The sequence below is a fragment of the Nomia melanderi genome, chromosome 7 (assembly GCF_051020985.1).
Source record: "Nomia melanderi isolate GNS246 chromosome 7, iyNomMela1, whole genome shotgun sequence".
NCBI lineage: Eukaryota > Metazoa > Arthropoda > Insecta > Hymenoptera > Halictidae > Nomia > Nomia melanderi.
The window spans coordinates 11,328,456-11,346,716 of NC_135005.1; the positions used below are offsets into that span (position 1 = coordinate 11,328,456).

An 18,261-nucleotide genomic window follows, 5' to 3' on the forward strand; every position below is an offset into this window, starting at 1 on the left:
TCATTTATTTATTATATGTATATATATATTAATTTTTATCTTTTATTTATTTACTCTTTATTTTATATTTATTTTCATGTATTTCTTATATTTTCTTTTCGTTTCTGATTTATAATTTTTTTTTATTTGTTTCCTAGGTTGGCCTTCTGTCAACCTATTTCTTATGAGGGCAGATCGCGGTTTTCAATTAGTGTTGCGAACAAAATGATTACGGTTTAAGTAATTATACAATTACAGTTTGAATTTTGGTCTCGTAAGTGAAGTAGAGTTAACTTTCAATGTATATAAATTTGGAACTACCAGTTATTACATGATTTACTGCTTTTCTGAATACAGATATAAATATAACGCCATTGAACAAAACGAACAGTAAGAAGAATATGTTCATGATTTCATGATAGAAACGTGTACTTCGTTTATAAATTTTTGTCAAATGATTTAAATTCTAAATTTAATATTTCAATGAAGTAATTAATGTCTCAAGATTTAAGCCAGATCTCAATCGATTTTAATTCATATTTTAGATTAGTTGAAATAATACAGAATAATTTATTCAGTAACTAAAACGTAGATTTCATATACATAACTATCTCTTAATTGAATATAGTAATGAAATAATTAATCTGCACATATTTAAGTCGTCACAAAATTCTTTTTAATCCACGTTATAGCTTAATTAACCAGATTTAGAATGTTGCAACTCTTATATAATTCGAGGTGGTCTGTTAGTCAATGTTCACTATCAAATAGTTCTACAAAATCGCACGAGGTAGACTAAAACTCAATGTGAAACTTAATCAAACATAAAATAAAATTAACGTATGATAGAACCGACTGCAGAATGGGAAATGCAGCAGTCAAGAAGTATTCGACTCTCGAGCAATTTTGATCTTGTATCACGTAACGTATGATTGAAACCAACGTGGAACCAGTACATTCAATTTAATATAGCGAAGAAAACGTATTGGCTCGTTCTCACAGGCGCATGTTATAGCAGTTAGCGCAATACCACGGTGTACGTTGCTACGTTCAATTACACCGTTCCCACATGTCGCGATTTGCAGTTCCGTCCTGGAACTTGTGTACCGCGCATCGCATGAAAACGGTACCGGTTGCAAAAAGAAGACGTATTAAGTTACGTCACCTGCGGCGGTACCGGCACCGAGTTTGTCCATCGCAATTAGATGGGCATCGACGTGTCGTGCTATCCGCGGAGTCTACACAGTAGAGTCTGGAATGTAGCGGCGTGCAACCTTAGCCATTTGATGGTGTGTGAGCGTTAAATGCACGGGAACCTGCTAATGCGTTTCACGGCATGTACAATGTTTTTCGAAGGTACTGGTTCCCTCGCGACGATATTAAAGTAGAGTCAGTACCACTTACAGTGGAAGATGAAACACGTGGTGGTACCTTGTCGCCCTAAAAAAAAAAAGACAATGGTGTTGCCACGTTGTGGATTAATTGCTCGGTGAGTTTAATGTGGATTGGGTATTGCGAAACGCATTTTGCTGTTGGACATGGTGAACACTTGTCGTTCGTACAAGTTGTTTGAGAAATTTTGATTGCTATTTTAGTATTTAAGGCGAAGTGAATGTTACTAACTATGACCCCAATGTTTTCGTAAATGAATGTTGTACTTCATGATGGAATAGCCTGCAGAAGTGTCGTAACGGTGAAACGGACTCTTGAACAATTGCTTATATCAAACCGTCGTTCAATATCGCACAGAATGGATTAAGACTTAATCCTTAACTTTATTAAACACGAAATATAATTCATATATGATAATATCGAGCGTATGTCGAGTAAAGCGAGAATCAGGAAAAATAGTCTAACATATTATACCTGCCAATGCAGAAAACAAATACTGATTTTAGAGTGTACTGATCTAGAAAAGTTGTGGCGGTTATTAAATTTCAAACTTTGTCAAATACACAATGAAATTATATATCATAGAATAGACTGCAGAATGGGAAGTGCAACAGTCAAGAAGTATTCGACTCTCGAGCAATTTTGGTCTTGTATCGCGTAACGTATGATTGAAACCAACGCGGAACCAATACATTCAATTTAATATAGCGGAGAAAACGTATTGGCTCGTTCTCACAGGCGCATGTTACAGCAGTTAGCGCAATACCACGGTGTACGTTGCTACGTTCAATTACCCCGTTCCCACATGTCGCGATTTGCAGTTCCGTCCTGGAACTTGTGTACCGTGCATCGCATGAAAACGGTACCGTTTGCAAAAAGAAGACGTATTAAGTTACGTCACCTGCGACGGTACCGGCACCGAGTTTGTCCATCGCAATTAGATGGGCATCGACGTGTCGTGCTATCCGCGGAGTCTACACAGTAGAGTCTGGAACGTAGCGGCGTGCAACCTTAGCCATTTGATGGTGTGTGAGCGTTAAATGCACGGGAACCTGCTAATGCGTTTCACGGCATGCATAGTGTTTTTCGAAGGTATTGGTTCCCTCGCGACGATATTAAAGTAGAGTCAGTACCACTTACAGTGGAAGATGAAACACGTGGTGGTACCTTGTCGCCCTAAAAAAAAAAGACAATGGTGTTGCCACGTTGTGGATTAATTGCTCGATGAATTGAATGTGGATTGAGTACTGCGAAACGCATTTTGCTGTTGGATATTGCGGACGCTTGACGTTCATGCAAGTTGTTTGTGAAATTTTTTTTGCAGTTGTGCCATGAAAGTTGAAGTAAATGTTATTAACAATGACCACAATTTTTTCTTAAATGAAAGTTGTACTTTTGAATGGAACAGTCCAGTCTGTAGTAGAGTCTGATAAAGTATGATTGTTTTGGAATTGATTTTTTAAGAATTACTCTGTATACAGTTCATCATGAGGTTACTCTAATGTATAATGTATCTAATAATCATGGGAGGTTTAGTTACTGAAATAAATTTTCTGTACCTCCAAGTTTCGATTACTTTTTGAGTTCAAAGTTTCAGTGTGAGACTCCAGTTTTGAAATACCAATTTGTGGATTTCTGATATATATTTTTTATACGAGTCTGTTGATTGTTGGTACATATCTTTCCACTGTTCGTTTTGTTAACCGTGCGATTATGTTTATTGTTGAATAGTGTTGCACTGTGTATTAAGCACGATTGATTGCAAATTGTATATTTTTCATTATTGTTGTAACTTTGAAGCGTCATGTTTTCGGTAGTGTTGCGAAATGTCAATGCCCAATTTTGTGCTGAAATTGTATCTAAACCATAACAGCCAATGGCTAAATATGGAGATTCATCGTAGCCAAATTAGCTGATGATGTTAGGGTACCTTCTATCCATAATCCTCCTAATCCTTCTCCCTAGTGTTGCGTATAAAAAATACAGGTGCCCGGTATTTTCTTGTTTTGATGTATTAATTATTATATAATGCATTAATAATATTTCACATATTAAGTATTTGATATATTAACAAATTAGTGTTGCGATCAATGATGCACCGTTCGTGTTTTTTTTCCATATTCTGTAATCGCCTTTTTGTTATTGCTCCCTACCGGTTCCACACAGTATCAGTATTTGCCACTCAAGTATTGCTCGAAAGTAAATTAAATTGTAAGAAAAATTAGGTGACATTTACTTTTTCAAAATGTCTCTTAATTCTTTTCGATTGTAATAATCAAATTTTTGAAATTAATGTTGATTCACGATTTTTTATTCTACCATTTTCATGATATTTAGAAGCTTGTTTTGAAAACATTTAGTTCTCAATACAGTAAAATGTGAATACTTCAATTTGAATATCTGAAATTCCTTTGACGTTCATTATTTGATTTTAAAATAAAATATATAATGTATAATAAATTATTAGTATTAATAATTGAACGTAAATGTAAGAAATAGTTAAGAATGAAAAGTTAAATGATTTCTCAATATCTAGATTCAGAACGAGTTGTTGAGTTTTTAATTTCAAGAATCTATTCTTTTTGATTTTTGCATTGAAATTGAATACATTGATTGTTTAAATTTGATTGTCCATATCTTGTATATTTGTGTGATACTAATTAGTTTCTTTTCAGCTATTAATCGAATAGAAAGTTTTCTGTTTGTTTAGGTATTCATTTCTTGTGTCAGGGAAAATGTATCAAGGAAACTGAGCCAGTGCTAAGATGAAAGTGTAAATAAATGTAATAACATGATGGAGAATGTGTCAATGGTAAGAAGCTAGAAACATATTTTGAATTCAATCTAAAAATGGAATTTGATTCACATTAACATATATATAATACTATTTAATTCTTTGTGTTTTTGTTTCAGGATAGGCGTTCTAATTAGGGAAGAATTCTGATGGAAATACAAGAAAGAAATTGAAGTACAACTTAAGGAGGAGATAATTACAATAAAATCGTAGGAGGGAATCAATTATGGTATAAATCAAAAAGAAGAGAGGTATATTGTTTAATTGTGTATTATTTTCAGGTGTCTATATTGTTTGTGTATTTTTTCTCAGGTGTCTATATTGTTTGTGTATTATTTTCAGGTGTCTATATTGTTTGTGTATTATTTTCCGGTATTTATATTGTTTGTGTATTATTTTCAGGTGTCTATATTGTTTGTGTATTATTTTCAGGTACCTATATTGTTTGTGTATTATTTTCAGGTGTATAACCAATTGAGTTCCCTTTTCAGCTAGGTATCATCGTGGGATATCAACAGTAAACATGAATATTCAGCCTATACATGTATATATACATGTATACATACACACATTAGAATGCCATGCATGGTTAGGTAGGAGATTTATTGAGCTTTAGAAGCTCAAAGGTTCATGAACAAAATTTAGGAATTAATATAATATTGTATATTTTATGTTGTTCTGCTTCTTGTACAATGCATTGTTTCTTTCTTTCAGAGTTGAACATATTATATAATTTTTGTCTAATTATATTATTATATTACTTATACTAAGTTATACTATTTTGTGTAAAACGAATTCTGTTCCCTTTCCAGCTAGGTATCTTCGTGGGACAACATCAACACAATACAATACATATGTAAACACGTATTAAAATGCCATGGTTAGGTAGGGAATTTATTGGGATTTAGAAGCGCAAAGGTTCATGAACATTTGGGAATTAATATTCAAATTTAAAATAGAATAGTTATATTTCTGTTATTATAGGTATTAATATTTAGGATACTATTACATAGCATTATATTAGGTACTATTATAGGTAGGTTAATATTCGGCCGGGTAGGTTCGTGCAAAGCAGTTCCTTCTGTAATGCATTTGATTCGCAAATGCGTTCCAGACGGAGATGCTTAATTTTGTAAGTTTATTAATCTGGGAGTTAGTGGAAATTTTTATTTGATTTCCGTTAGGGTGGGCCGATTGCAGAACATGAGGGTGGGCGGGTCTCTTCGCAGCAACCTCCTCGTGGTGAGACCTGGGTCGGAATTTTCCTTGGAATAGGATATTGTTTTTTTCAACATTAATATTCTGTACCAAGGATTATGCCGTGCGAATAGCTGCGAATCAGTTTTATTCTTCTGAAAGTGACGATTTTCACCTACTACAAATGAATCAAATATCGTGTCCTCACAATTACCTTTTACCTAGGCTACTTGTATATTGAAGTGCAGGGTTCGGACTTTTACTTAAACTCAGATGATTTCGAAAGTCATACATTGTATGTTGCCATGTCATATATTCACAGACGCTGCAGTTTGTGGAAATTTTTCTTTTTTTTTAATCATTAATGACTCATATTTTGATTTTGGTTACAATCTAGTATTTGAATTGTGATGACTTCAAGAAGCATGCTAATTGACAAGGCGAATCGTTTGTCCAAGCATACACTTTTCATGTTGCAGTCTTATATGATTTAACAGTTGATCATTCAATTTAGGTAAAGGTGTCGGTGTTTCAGAACAGTAGAGTAAAAAATGTATTTAATGCGCAAGCTGTACCTTAACACTATGTCAGAAGCAAACAAACCAATAATCGTTCCTCGATAAACAAGGTCCTCCTCAGCCGTCGGTAAACAAGGTCCTCCTCGGCCGTCGGTAAATAAGGTTTATATTTTTTAAATAACCCTTTGTCGATAACCCACTCCATCCGCAGCTTACAAGACGCTTGGACCGATGAATACAGATGTCGTCGAAACGCGGGCGGGTCGTACGAATTCCACGTTTCCGAACACACTGTGCGGGGCGCAAACTCGTAGCAGCGTTGTTTTTGTTATTTGGTTGCACCATGACCTCCTATTACGTGGCACACATTCATCGCAGTGGTAAAGGGAGCGAATCAAAGAAGAAGTTCTTGATTCGAGTATGACACGAATTAACGGCCTACCTCCAAAGACTCTTCTTTCATAAAACAAAGTATAATATTTGAGTTTTAACATACTGGTAAGAAAGCGGATCGCTCTTATATCTAACTCTCCAGATTCGACAACAATGTAATTTGTACGGTTGGTAACACTGTAAAAATTGGCCTCCCAGGGCTATAATTTTCATGTTGCAGTCTTATATAGTTCAATAGTGATCGTACGATTTAGGTAGAGTTCGCTAGTGCATCAGGGCATTTTTGACGGTGTCGGTATTTCAGAACAGTAGACAGAAAAATACATTATATGCACAGTCTGTACATACCTTAAGCCTGTGACATCGGAGCATTTTTGACGGTGTCGGTATTTCAGAACAGTAGACAGAAAAATACATTGTATACACAATCTGCACATATCTTAGGTTTGTGTTAAAGGTAAAACCGCAGATGAGCGTTGCCGCGTATACCGGACTCATTTCGCTTTTTGCATCGTTGGATTGAGCGGATAGGTATGCACGAGCCGGGTTACGATGGTGCCGGTAGCAGTGCTTTGTCGCCAACGCGAAATCTGTGATTCTTATTTTTTACCCTAATTTTTTACCGAAGACACACCGAATAACAAGAAAACATGTAAGTGATTGACTCGCGATACTTTCTGTTAAAAAAGTCGCTTTTTCGAATACTCAGAGGTTCGTTTATCGTAATAAAAGATTATACGAACGCCTTAACATTGTACTTATTACTGCTTTACCTTATTTCCTGGTGATTGAAGATAATAAATTTCCCTTTTTCCACTTTTTACACGTTCTACTGTGCATAAAATTTCAATAGATTTTTAATGGCAAAGACAAAAGTATACGTACATATTTTCTTACATAATTAGGTGACTAAATTCAGTGCAAAATCCAAGGATTAAAATAATGTAAGTATGGCAGAAGGTGGAACAGAACCAAAGTCCAATGACAATCAAGTATCTAAACTTCAATTAGAGGTAAACGAGTGTCTCGGTAATTGGCTAGTGTATTTACAGGTATGTAGTGTCTTAAATATTAAGTTAATAGGTATAAAAACAAATTATTTTATTTGATGCAGACACTCAATGGCCTATGCACAGCTGGTGCAAAGTTGGCCCAGTCTTTACAAACGCTCTTGTCAGCTCATGACACAGTGGCACAATGTCGATTAAGTGGGCAATGCCTTGCTGGATGGGAAGAGCTTACAAAAGCAACATATGTAGCAAGCAATACTGTAAAGAATCACATTATTTCTGCTTTAAGAGATCATGAAACTCGTGATAATGAAGGAGACAAACATGTATGTGATTATTTGGATCTGGCTTAAAGTATAGAATTTTTACATTTTTTTCTATTAAATGTTAATATTTTTAGGACATACTTAGAGATAATCTATTGACTTTCATAAATCTACAATATCAATTCTGTGTTGCTTGTTGTGAATGTCTAGGTGAGAATGAATATTCATCCTTACTTATGAATTTAAATCAAGATGTAATTGTTACAAGAGAAATTTTTGTAGGTGGAATGGCAGAATGCTCTTGCTCACAAAGTGGCACTGCTGAATGTGATATTGCATCTCTTCAACAGTGTTTTGAAAGATTATATAGTTCACCACCACTAGTGTCTTCATCATCGACGCAACAGTCGGTGCAGAACTGTCATAGGTCACCCTTACCATATCCTTTATTTCCTCTGCAGGTAATTTCAATAATGTGAATGAATAATTTCTGTTGTTTATTTTCTATACTGACTTAACATTTATAAAGGTTCAGAGGAGATGGTCTGAAACAGCTGCCGCTGAAATGTCTGGTGAAGCATCAGAAAATACAATGAGAAGGTGGTCTATGCCATGGGACTGTCGGAACATTACAGACTGGCCAAGGCAGGATGCCAGGTCAAGATTAAGGGTTCCTCATCAAGACAGAAGTAGGTCCACTACACCAGACACAATATGGAAAACATCAACCATGGCTAGTCAGGATGGCCTACAGGAGGCTATTCAATTGTTATCTTGCAAACCAGGTACATACAATATAAAAAAATATTTGTTACTTTTTGTCAGTACTTATTTTGTGAATAAATGTTATTTACACATTTAATATCTAAATAGGAGTTAGGCCTTTGAATCAGCTATCAGCGTATACCAATCATCATATCCCGGGTGTTACTTTAACAACGTGTAATTTCGAGTCAAACTACGACACGATGATTTGGCCAGGCTCACGTAAAGTTGGTTCATTGAGGTGTTGGCCACACGATTCCCATTCGAGCGAGCACTCTGATCAATCGGGACGTCGCGAAAGTGATCAAAGTGCACACAGCGGTGAACACAGGGATTCAGGTACGGTTTCATATGCATTAACATTTTCTTTTTTATCGCTTTACCTATTAATTGTAGTGTGTGTTACAGAACACAGTGTAGCCAGCGGTAGCCACGCGGACAGTAAAGATAGCATTCACTCGCATAGTGATCATAGAGAGGGGGAACTCGGTAAGTGTATACATTACGGACCACTAATGACAGCTCAAGAGGATCGTGTATGACTTTTAATTTTTCCATTAGGTACCGTAGATATGTTACCATCTCGTAAAAGCAGCTCTTCAACAGATTCTTGCATATCAGCCCATAGTCGTTCAGGTTCTGAGAGTGCTGGTGGTGGGGTAATGCATGGTTATAGTTTTAAATAATTGCAATTTCTTTGTTATCGGATACTTGTTTCATATATATTAGTGTGGATTTACGAATGATTTTTGGTATATCTTGATGGTTTACTGGTTTCAGGAATGCGCGAGGTCTCAGTTATACTCGATGTGGAGCGGCAGCGACTTGCCTTTTATTAAATTACCAGAAAGTAATGAGACACAGGATGAACATCCGCCTGTATAAATATTCGGTACTTCCAAGCAATCGGTTCATGTTTTCTTCCGAACATTATTGCCATGTACCAACGTGAACGATTAAAATCGTTCGATATCATTTTATTTGTAAGCGTGACACGGTAACACGCGCTGATAGTGCGTATATGGATTATTGTATACGATCGTTGAAGGAACGCGTAAAACGCGGTATTTGATGATCAATATAACAAAGTAGATTTGAACACTACTGTGTTTGTGTATCGCGCAATAGATCGGTATATAATCATTCGAGGGATGGTACGTACCACAAAGTGGATGTATTTATAAAACTTTATTGTAACGATTTTTAAAAAATTATTTACATTAGTCTAGCCACGAATGATTATTTGATATCGATTCGGTATCCCCTCTCTAGTCTGTTAATAATTTCCAGGGGAAAATTGCTCGTTATTTTTGTAGTGGTCTTTCGATATTTTGGGATCCACTATTCATAAAGCTTTAACAATATCTGCAGTTTTAAGTATCTATATATACTAATAGTTTTATTTACATTGAACCGCATGAATTGGACATTATTTCGAGAATATACCTGTTCGATCCTTCGTATTGTCTCAATGTTGTGCATTGGCATAATCAAGTGCAGTATTAAAACCATATCATAACGGTACGCATTGTCCATATTCCTTACACCGCATGCCTCTACTCGTCCTTCTCATATTTCAGATGTATTCTTTGTTATTCTTTCCGCGCGAATGAATTTCTCAAACGGTCAGCATAAGGCGATAGAAGATCGAAGATTAAAACACGGACAACATATTTATTATTTAAACGATAAGATCGGCAGGCATAGTACGCGTCAGTGGCCAAGAACAATTTCATAAATGTACAAATTCTATTCATATGGCACGGACAAGTAATAAAAATTCGACATTGTAGGACTACTTACATACATATCTCACATATTTAAAGACGAGCGTTGGGCTTTAAACACCGTTTACTTAGTTCGCAGCGCCGGCATCGGCCTGACTATCGTTTCGTTCGCATCTGGTCGATTAAATACAGACATCGACAGCCGATGACTTTAAGCCATCTTGAACTGTGACCATTTAAATTACATCACCAAACATAGGGGTCCCTTTTCAAGGGAGAATTGTTCGTCTCTTTTATAGTTTATCTCAAAGGGCGAAGTAGTCATCAATTATGATATGCTGCAAACTTTCGCGCGTACATATCGAAGAATAGTCACGATTTGCAAATGTTCATCTCGTGAAAGTATTGTCACCGGGAACACACACGGACACAACCACAATGGAACTCCCTTCAAGGAACCGGAAGGAACTTCGCCCCGTCAGAGAGGAATGAACCAGTCGTTAATCGTTCTCGTCTTCGACCAGATCGTCGTCGTCCTGACCGTAATCATCATACTGCTCCTTCAAGTCGTCGTCCTCTTTGTCCAGCGGACAGTGTATACACCTGGACTCGTTGATTCCGTAATTGATACACGTGTCCCCTATGCACTCGCAGCAACCGTCGTGAAACCATCTGTAACTGGTAGCACCCATGCTTTGGCAGGACGCTCGACATTTGTTCCAGGAGTTGCACTGAGCCATGAATGCGACCGTGCAGTTCACCGTCATCACGTTAGGCTTCAGCGGGTGAGCCTCTTCCTCGGCAGTCTCTGTAAAAAGCATCGACCGCAATGTAAATCAATAATTCTGCAAAATCCATTGCGAGGGGTAATGGAGATTAGACAAAAGAATGCAATACACACGCATATGGTACTTCATTTCTTTCTCGTATTTCGGCGTGTACAGGGACATGTCGAAGTCCACCGGAAACGTGAATGTGAGCCAGCGCTCGTGTGGATCCGGCTCAGCGGTTAACGCTTGGAACAACCCTGGCATTGGCTCGCTGAAGTCTTCCACGTGAGACTTTTTACTCAACGGGTTGTCCGTGATGTTCGGCTTCGGACAGAGGTCTGGGGACCACGAGATTTAAGATTAAGTACGGATAAGCGCAACCTTCGGTAAGCCGGTCCACGGTTACTGGAAAGGACGATACTTACCTACACACGAACAACACTCATCGTAAAGGTAGCTGAGGCAGGAGAAGCATTCTTTGCAGCAAGCACAGGTGACCAGGTCGCACTTGCAGCTCTGCGTGAGCATGCACTTGCTCACAACACTAGCGCAGATCGCTTCGTTGCAGGCCTCGGTGTAGTTCCTCGTTGCCAGCAGAAGTAAAATTCCGATGATACCCGTGACCAGTGTCCTGCTCCAACTCGTCATGATGTCCTGCAGAAACGAGCGCCGAAAGGGGTTAACCTGTTAAGTGGACGACGGCGATTTCACGAAATAAATCATAGTTATAGGAAAACTTTTGAAAACACCTTCACAGAAAAGTATAAGAATATTCTATGTTGAGAACAACCGAGAAACGCGACTTACCGCCGACGACGCGACATCGCGAAGTAGCGAGAAGTCACTTGTCTACGGAAGAGCGTGGATCGCGTACGTTGATTACGACCATGAAGCTCGATTAAGGTTATTAAGAATATTCATGAACGTGAGTCAAGATGTTGTTAAGAGGGGGATGTGACCAAAAGAACGAATTTTGAATCTACCACGTCTTCGTGCGGCCTTCTCGTTTTGCTAGATCTCATCCAGATATTGATCGATCAACGCAAGCTTTGATCTTCGATACTTAAACATTCAATTTTTGCAAATTCTACGGAAATTCTAATCGAGCGAATGCAAGGCGTGATTATCTTCCAAGCACCGTTGAAAAGTGCTGGCCGGCAACGTCGCAGGCAGAATTCGAAAACACTGATCTACGAAGAGCGCGATATTCCAGGGAGGAAAGAAGGCGATCGCGGATACACGTACAAGGATAATTCGATGCAGTACGATTGCGCGCGTAATAATTACAGCTCTCAAACGTGCCAATTAAGTGACTATTTATATCCCGCATAATCACGTCCTACGACATTTACAGTGAATTATTATTGGAAAGGAATTCCATTCCAACGACCCGTTACGTGTGTCGAACCGGGAAAAAATTGCGTTCAATTCGAACGTATTACCTCGGCGATAATAAACGCTGCGACTCGTCAACACCCGATTTCGTTACGCGATTCTCATTGCGGAGGGAAAATTCCGTGTACAAACGGGCCGTGTGCCCTCGCGCAACTTTTCGTCGGCGTTTATCCTTCTTGGCCGCACTTCAACTGACTAACAGGATCGAAAGTCCCGAGCCCCGTGTTTCACGCCACTGTCCCCACTTTTACGTTCGAGAGCTGCAGTCGTAAACGGATACCCAACCGATGGATCGGTTTTACGATGACTTCCTCCAGGTAATTGTTGGCCCGTTGTCCCTTTGTCGCTGGTGTAACCCCAAGCCACCCTTGGCAAGCGCCACTTCATTAAATCCCCTTCGGTTTTCGGCTCGCCAGCGATCCTGAGGACTGAATGAGTTAACCGTGTCCGGCACGGCAGTTTTCGAGAAATCTCAACAGATGGATGCGACGTGTGGACAACGGATCATTCGAGAAAGTTCTATTCATAGTTCGTTCATCGAACTGCGATGAAGTTCGAGGCGAAGTAACCGGCTCTCTCGGAACTGCGTGCGCGGCTCGCAATCGTACGACGGTTAACGCGCGAATGCTTTGCATTCTCGGAAATCGGAGAAGTTCACTGAATACGATTGAACTCTCGAGCTCGAAGAATACGACTGATTTTCATACGCCGAGAAACGTCTTGTCCCGAGCGTGCATCAGCGCTGGAAACCCTTCGGCGCAGACGGGAAGAAATCGGTCGCGCCCCGATCGACGGCGAGTTTCGCTTCGAATCGAAAACTCGCACGGACACGAGGTGGGGGAGTCGTGCTGCAATTTTTATTCCTCGAAGCAACTGATTGAAATGCCGTGCGGATATCCTATGCACCGAAGGAATCACGATGGAGGCGCCGCATCGCGCGCGCAGCGAGACTAGAGAGCCGGCGGTTTTAGAAAGATTCCAGCTTGTATTGAAATGTAAACGTTCGTCATCCAGGGACAAACGTGCTGCTTACAGCCTCGCCTTGTTCTGGCCCGAGGCGATGGAATAACTTCAATAACAAACGGCAATCGACTTCGTAGAAGGCACCGTGGCGTCTACCTATGTCCGCGTCGATATCGATACTTTCGAATCTCTCTCTTTTCCCACCCCACCACGGCTGCCTCATCTTCCCCATTTTCTTCTTTCGCTTCAAAGGAAAATCGAGTTCGGGCAATTGCGTCGCGGTAAACGCGTTGACATCTTTCTTTCGATTTCGTGGCTTTCCCGTTATTGCGCTCCTTCGGCTTTGCGACCCTCGATTCCATCAATATTTCATACGCCGGAAATGATACCGTTACACAGCTTAAGAATACTTCATTTCCATGGTTAAACTAAGTCGTCTTATCTGGTTTCAAATGATTTACAACTGACGTTTAGATTAATCCAAAGCGAAACAAACGAATATGGCGATCATCATGCTTGTACCATGCAAACAGTGGCTCATTCGCGCAGATAACTCGAACATGCAGGCTTTTCCTCGTTCTCGGAAGCAATAGAAAAGGGGATCTCGGTCGATCGTGAAATGGTCGACTGTAAAAGCGTGCACGTGGATGAGATAGACGGTTCTCTGGAAACGGATATCATGTGGGGACAACTTGAAGTAAACGAGTCCCAAGAAACGAACGGATGGATTTTTATCGGTCCAGAATAATCTCGGGACATCGACGGACTCGGAGCAATAGTGCGTCCGATGTTCGCTAGCGTACCGGAGACTGCAACTGCGGAGGCTCACCAAGGTGCTTGACCGCTGACAATCATGTTCCGCAAACACAAAATACTTCTCATTTAATAGTTACCGATCGCCGTGCCCGTTAAACGTGTTGCCGGCAGTTCATCGTGTTTTACAAATAACAAATAAGATGTGTATCTAAATTCTCCAACTTCACGAAGACCTTCACACGGCTACTTGATATTTCGAGTTACCAACGATTCTATACGACCGATTACATTTCACGATCCATTGTGATGCGCTGGCGAATCTCGGTCTATTGGGCAAGGATTGAAAGCGTAGTTGACACGACAGAATCGAAGGCGCGAGACGTTCGCCACGGCGGATACTAGATCCCAAAAGCGAGGTCACCGCGGATAAACCTCGGAGGAAGCATACATCATCCGATTCTCTGATCGATGGAGGAGGAGGCGGAGATCGATCGATATTTACCTTGTTAATCCTGCGTCGTGTTCCAGCGGATGAGCGGCGCGGGCAAAGCGGTAAACCTATGCGCGGGTAACTATTTTAAGAGCGCGCAACCGGTTCGCGTTGCAATTATTGCGAGACATATTTCCTCCGTGAGGTGTATCCTTTTCGTGCGAGCGAGGTTTCTCTGGTTCACAATGGGAAATCTCGGTTCCCTCATTCGTCCTGCGACACTACGATATCCTGCGGTCCCGGATGGTACACCAGCTAACTCGAGATCACTATTCGATAGACACTTTCTCCGAACACGAATTCTCTTCTGGCGTTTCTGGTGTCCACGGTGGAACCGGTTCGCGAAATTCCAATCCCGATCCCGAAGCGGAGGAGAAGAGGAAGGTGAAGACGACGACGGGAGGCGAGCGAGAGCCAGGGAATCGCGGGCCGCTGCTCGCGGAGGGGACCGTAGGGACAGAAGGAAAATTAGGTATCCTCTAAAAATCGACGCGGAGAGAGATCTGTGACGGGTGCGACGAATCGAAGAGCGGCTCTCATTGGACTGAATTAAGGAAGGACGTGGACCGAGAGAAACGGAGAAGCGGAAAGGGAAAGAGGTGAAGGAGGTGGAGGAGGAGGAAAAAGAGGTGTTGGCGATGGTAGCCAGGCGAGTCGTGGTGGTAGTGGTGGTGGTGGTGGCGGAGGAGGTGGTGGTGGTTGTGGTGGTGGTGCAGCCGCCGCAGCCGCTGGCGTAGTTGTTACCGTAAGTCGTTGCCGAACACGCTGGTGGTGGTGGTTGCTGATAGCGATGGTAGTGGAAAAGGAGAGAAGAGAGCGAGCCTGTTCGCAGTCTGCTAGACTGTGCACGAACTACCAACCGAGCGAGACTGGTTTTCAATTTTTTCCCAACTTTTTGTTTTACCTGTCCCGTTGCCTCTCCTCCTCACGACGGCCCCTCCCTCCCCTTTTCTTCGACTCCCGGCTGCCCTTCACCCGTTTCTCTGACTCCCTAACTCCTCTCCAGTGTCCCTACCGCGGCTTTGGACCCTTCCTCCTCGGTTTCCTTTTCCACCGCGTATCCTTCGGCCGGTCATCCCTTGCAGCCGACGCCGGAGTAACGTGCTCGTGCCTTCGAGAGCACGATCGTTGTTAGTATCGATAACATCGGTGAACCGGGGCAACGATATCGCAGGTACGGCGACGAAACAGCGAAGACCCATTCGCCCGATCTCTTTCGACCTTCTCACCGGGAGCGACTCGAATGTTTGTCTCCTGCCAAAGATCCATCGTAGATAGATCCTAAAGAGGTCGTTTACAACCGAACTTACGATGGTAATTTAGCGAAAATTCGAAACCGGCGAGAAGAAATCACGCACGGCGTGTCTGAACGCCTCACCCGACTTCTTCGTCAAACGATTTCTGTTATTCGCCGACTTCTCGACTTCCTTCCTCCAATTAACGAGCATCGAAGATATATAGGCACATACAAAGATTTGAACGCGCGACCACGAAACGAACGAAGATCGTCGCGAAGACACAACCGTGAGAACAATCGAGCCGAGAGGAAGCTTTCGAATCAGGAATCAGGCCGCGCGAGCATGAGCTCGATCGAATGGAGAGCGCGATCTATTCGGTCGATTCGAGGAAGGACTCGAACCGGTACGCGCTGCCGCCTTTAACAGTGCTCGCAGCTACGAGACACGAGTCCGTCGTGCAACCTCTCATTTCCCTCCTACTGCAATCAACGGCATTTAAGCCTGGAGTTTCGAGCGTTTAAGTATTTAGCTGCTTCCGTCATATCTCGGGCGTATACCGAGAATTTTTTTCGTACCGCCGGACACGACGACTCCCTGGAACCCGTTTCTCGCGGTCGAATCCGTATCGCTACCAACTGGTTGCTTCTAACGTGTTCGATCATCGGAGTCGATACGGATCGGTTAAATCTGCGCGCGAAATGGGTACCGGAACCACCACATTTTCGCCACAGAGATCGAAAACGTCGAGAGCCCCCGGTGGACGGCGGTAGATGCAAAAATACAGGCAACAGGTCGAACGCGGCCATCCCCTTTTCACGTGTCGGAGCGAAATAATTAGATATTAACGGGCGAAAGCGAGGAAGTCGAGATTAAAGAGGACGAGAACAGTGGTCCGTGTAGGAGATCGAAGAGAGAACTCGTTCCCGGCGAGCACGCGTGACTCCGCAGTCCTGCGGGATTGTTTCTCGGAGCAAGAACGAGACAAAATCGGAAAGACAAAGAAGATGTACGAATGTGTGCGTGTACGTGTGAGTGCGGGAAAGAGAGAGAGAGAGAGAGAAAGAAAGATCGACCAAGAGCGGCAGAGGAGGAGGATACGTCAGGTATACGACGGTCGTTAGCTGGAAGAAAAATTAGCCGTTTGTCGGAGCGTTCCGTCCAAAGATGGGTCAATCAGATACGAAAACACTTGTCGGGCCGAGCATTGTCCGAGGACAACAGGTCTATGCAGGATCGTAGACACAGGTATACTTTTGTCCTAATGACCGTTCGAGGAATTCAAAGGTTCACGGGTCCCCGAACGTTCGCCGGGGTGGCCGTGATCGTTCACAAGCACTCCCCTGCCATTTTCCCGTTGAAAGCCGCGCGCGAGGCCGCGATTACGCCCCACGGTATTTCCGGAGCACGGAGTCGGTCCATCGAGCAAGCCCCCTTCCAGTTTATCGTTCGCGCCCTTTTCGAGACGAGTCTTGAATCTTTACTCCGTGTCGTCCAATAAATTATCATTTACGCGCGCCACACCGAGATAAACACGCTCTTAACGTTTCCAGATGCCGCGTAGCCAGGATTCCTTGCCCGTTAATCGATCCTTCTCGTTTACTACCTCGCGCGACGCATTTCGCGTGTTTGTCTTGAATTACGCATTCCAGGTGCTCGGGCGATATTCTTGTTTGCGCCGCCTGTGTCTTTTTACAATTCTGTTGACATTCGTATTTCCTCATCCTCCTTTTCTTAGTCGCGATCTCATGCATCCCAATGCGAGACAGAATTTTACAGGCTGTTTGATTTTATCCAATTCCGATTCTACCTACGCTTCGTTCTCTCGGCGAATAGAGAAATAAAAAATAATTTACCAGCATTTGTATGGAGCGGTTGAACGGCGAGATCGTTTCGTTTGTAGTCGTTGTTTACCGTGAACCAAGTAATATGATTAATTAGTCTTAACTGTTGTCTCGTTGTTTATGTCATAATTTCGTTGCACGGTGTATTTCGATCGGCCATGGGTGTGGTTATAATTGGTTGCATACCCTATTCCTATGAGCGCATTCGATCCTTTCACCTGCTATTCAGATTTCTGCCGTCCGTCAAGGTAAAACTGTAGAAACACCTGTCCGATCGTATCGAAAATTCGACGTTTCTTTGAACTTGTCGATATTCACGCGTGTGTTGTTTGTTTTACTTTTTTTAAGGGTGCAATGAAACCTTCGGTCTATTAACGGGAACAGGCTTCCAAGATTTGTTACGGGCACTGTTAATCCATAATTCATGTCGCGTTTCATTTCGCAATTATTACGTACAGTAACATTTATTCAATTACCGGATTGTACGAGCCGAACGAATTAAACGTCATCTTGTTCCAAAGGACGAAATAGCGCGTGAAGCCACATACGCAGAATATCGTAAATATTCTGCACGTAACAGGATGAAATCAGTTTACATTAAACGCGTTAATCAACGCGCAATAACATTGATTAAGGATCAAAGGTGACTTGAATTCGAACAAAACGAGCATTCATGGACCGATTTGAAACGTATTAAATTATACATTTCCAGGCAATTTAACCGGGGAACAGGAGTTAACTCATCATTGCCACTATCGTACTGAAAT

At 41.6% G+C, this 18,261-nt stretch overlaps 2 protein-coding genes across 11 annotated transcripts; one reads left to right on the plus strand and one right to left on the minus strand.

Annotated features, from left to right (window-relative positions):
• Positions 1-6,185: 6,185 nt before the first annotated feature.
• Positions 6,186-9,343, plus strand: LOC116424938 (uncharacterized). Of its 5 annotated transcripts, XM_031971994.2 has the most exons (11): positions 6,188-6,378; positions 6,472-6,925; positions 7,179-7,325; positions 7,388-7,609; positions 7,684-7,759; positions 7,832-8,010; positions 8,079-8,334; positions 8,423-8,653; positions 8,711-8,803; positions 8,876-8,973; positions 9,095-9,343. In XM_031971994.2, the coding sequence occupies exons 3-11, from the start codon at positions 7,224-7,226 to the stop codon at positions 9,197-9,199; spliced, it is 1,362 nt and encodes a 453-aa protein (XP_031827854.1). In that variant the 5' UTR covers positions 6,188-6,378; positions 6,472-6,925; positions 7,179-7,223; the 3' UTR covers positions 9,200-9,343. The 5 variants fall into 5 exon arrangements, with proteins under 5 accessions (XP_031827857.1, XP_031827858.1, XP_031827854.1 ...); XM_031971997.2 differs by having other exon boundaries at positions 6,186-6,925; positions 8,876-8,983; XM_031971998.2 differs by having other exon boundaries at positions 6,186-6,925; positions 8,876-8,968.
• A 144-nt stretch (positions 9,344-9,487) lies between these two features.
• LOC116424939 (twisted gastrulation protein homolog 1-A) lies at positions 9,488-15,005 on the minus strand. 6 transcript variants are annotated; one of them, XM_031972001.2, is made up of 4 exons: positions 14,428-15,005; positions 11,237-11,465; positions 10,943-11,149; positions 9,488-10,849 (listed from the first exon to the last, which is right to left on the minus strand). In XM_031972001.2, exons 2-4 carry the CDS (start codon positions 11,457-11,459, stop codon positions 10,542-10,544), a joined length of 738 nt encoding a protein of 245 aa, XP_031827861.1. In that variant the 5' UTR covers positions 11,460-11,465; positions 14,428-15,005; the 3' UTR covers positions 9,488-10,541. The 6 variants fall into 6 exon arrangements, with proteins under 6 accessions (XP_031827861.1, XP_031827864.1, XP_031827862.1 ...); XM_031972004.2 differs by lacking the exon at positions 14,428-15,005 and adding an exon at positions 14,063-14,366; XM_031972002.2 differs by lacking the exon at positions 14,428-15,005 and adding an exon at positions 12,254-14,029 and having other exon boundaries at positions 11,237-11,495.
• Positions 15,006-18,261: the final 3,256 nt, after the last annotated feature.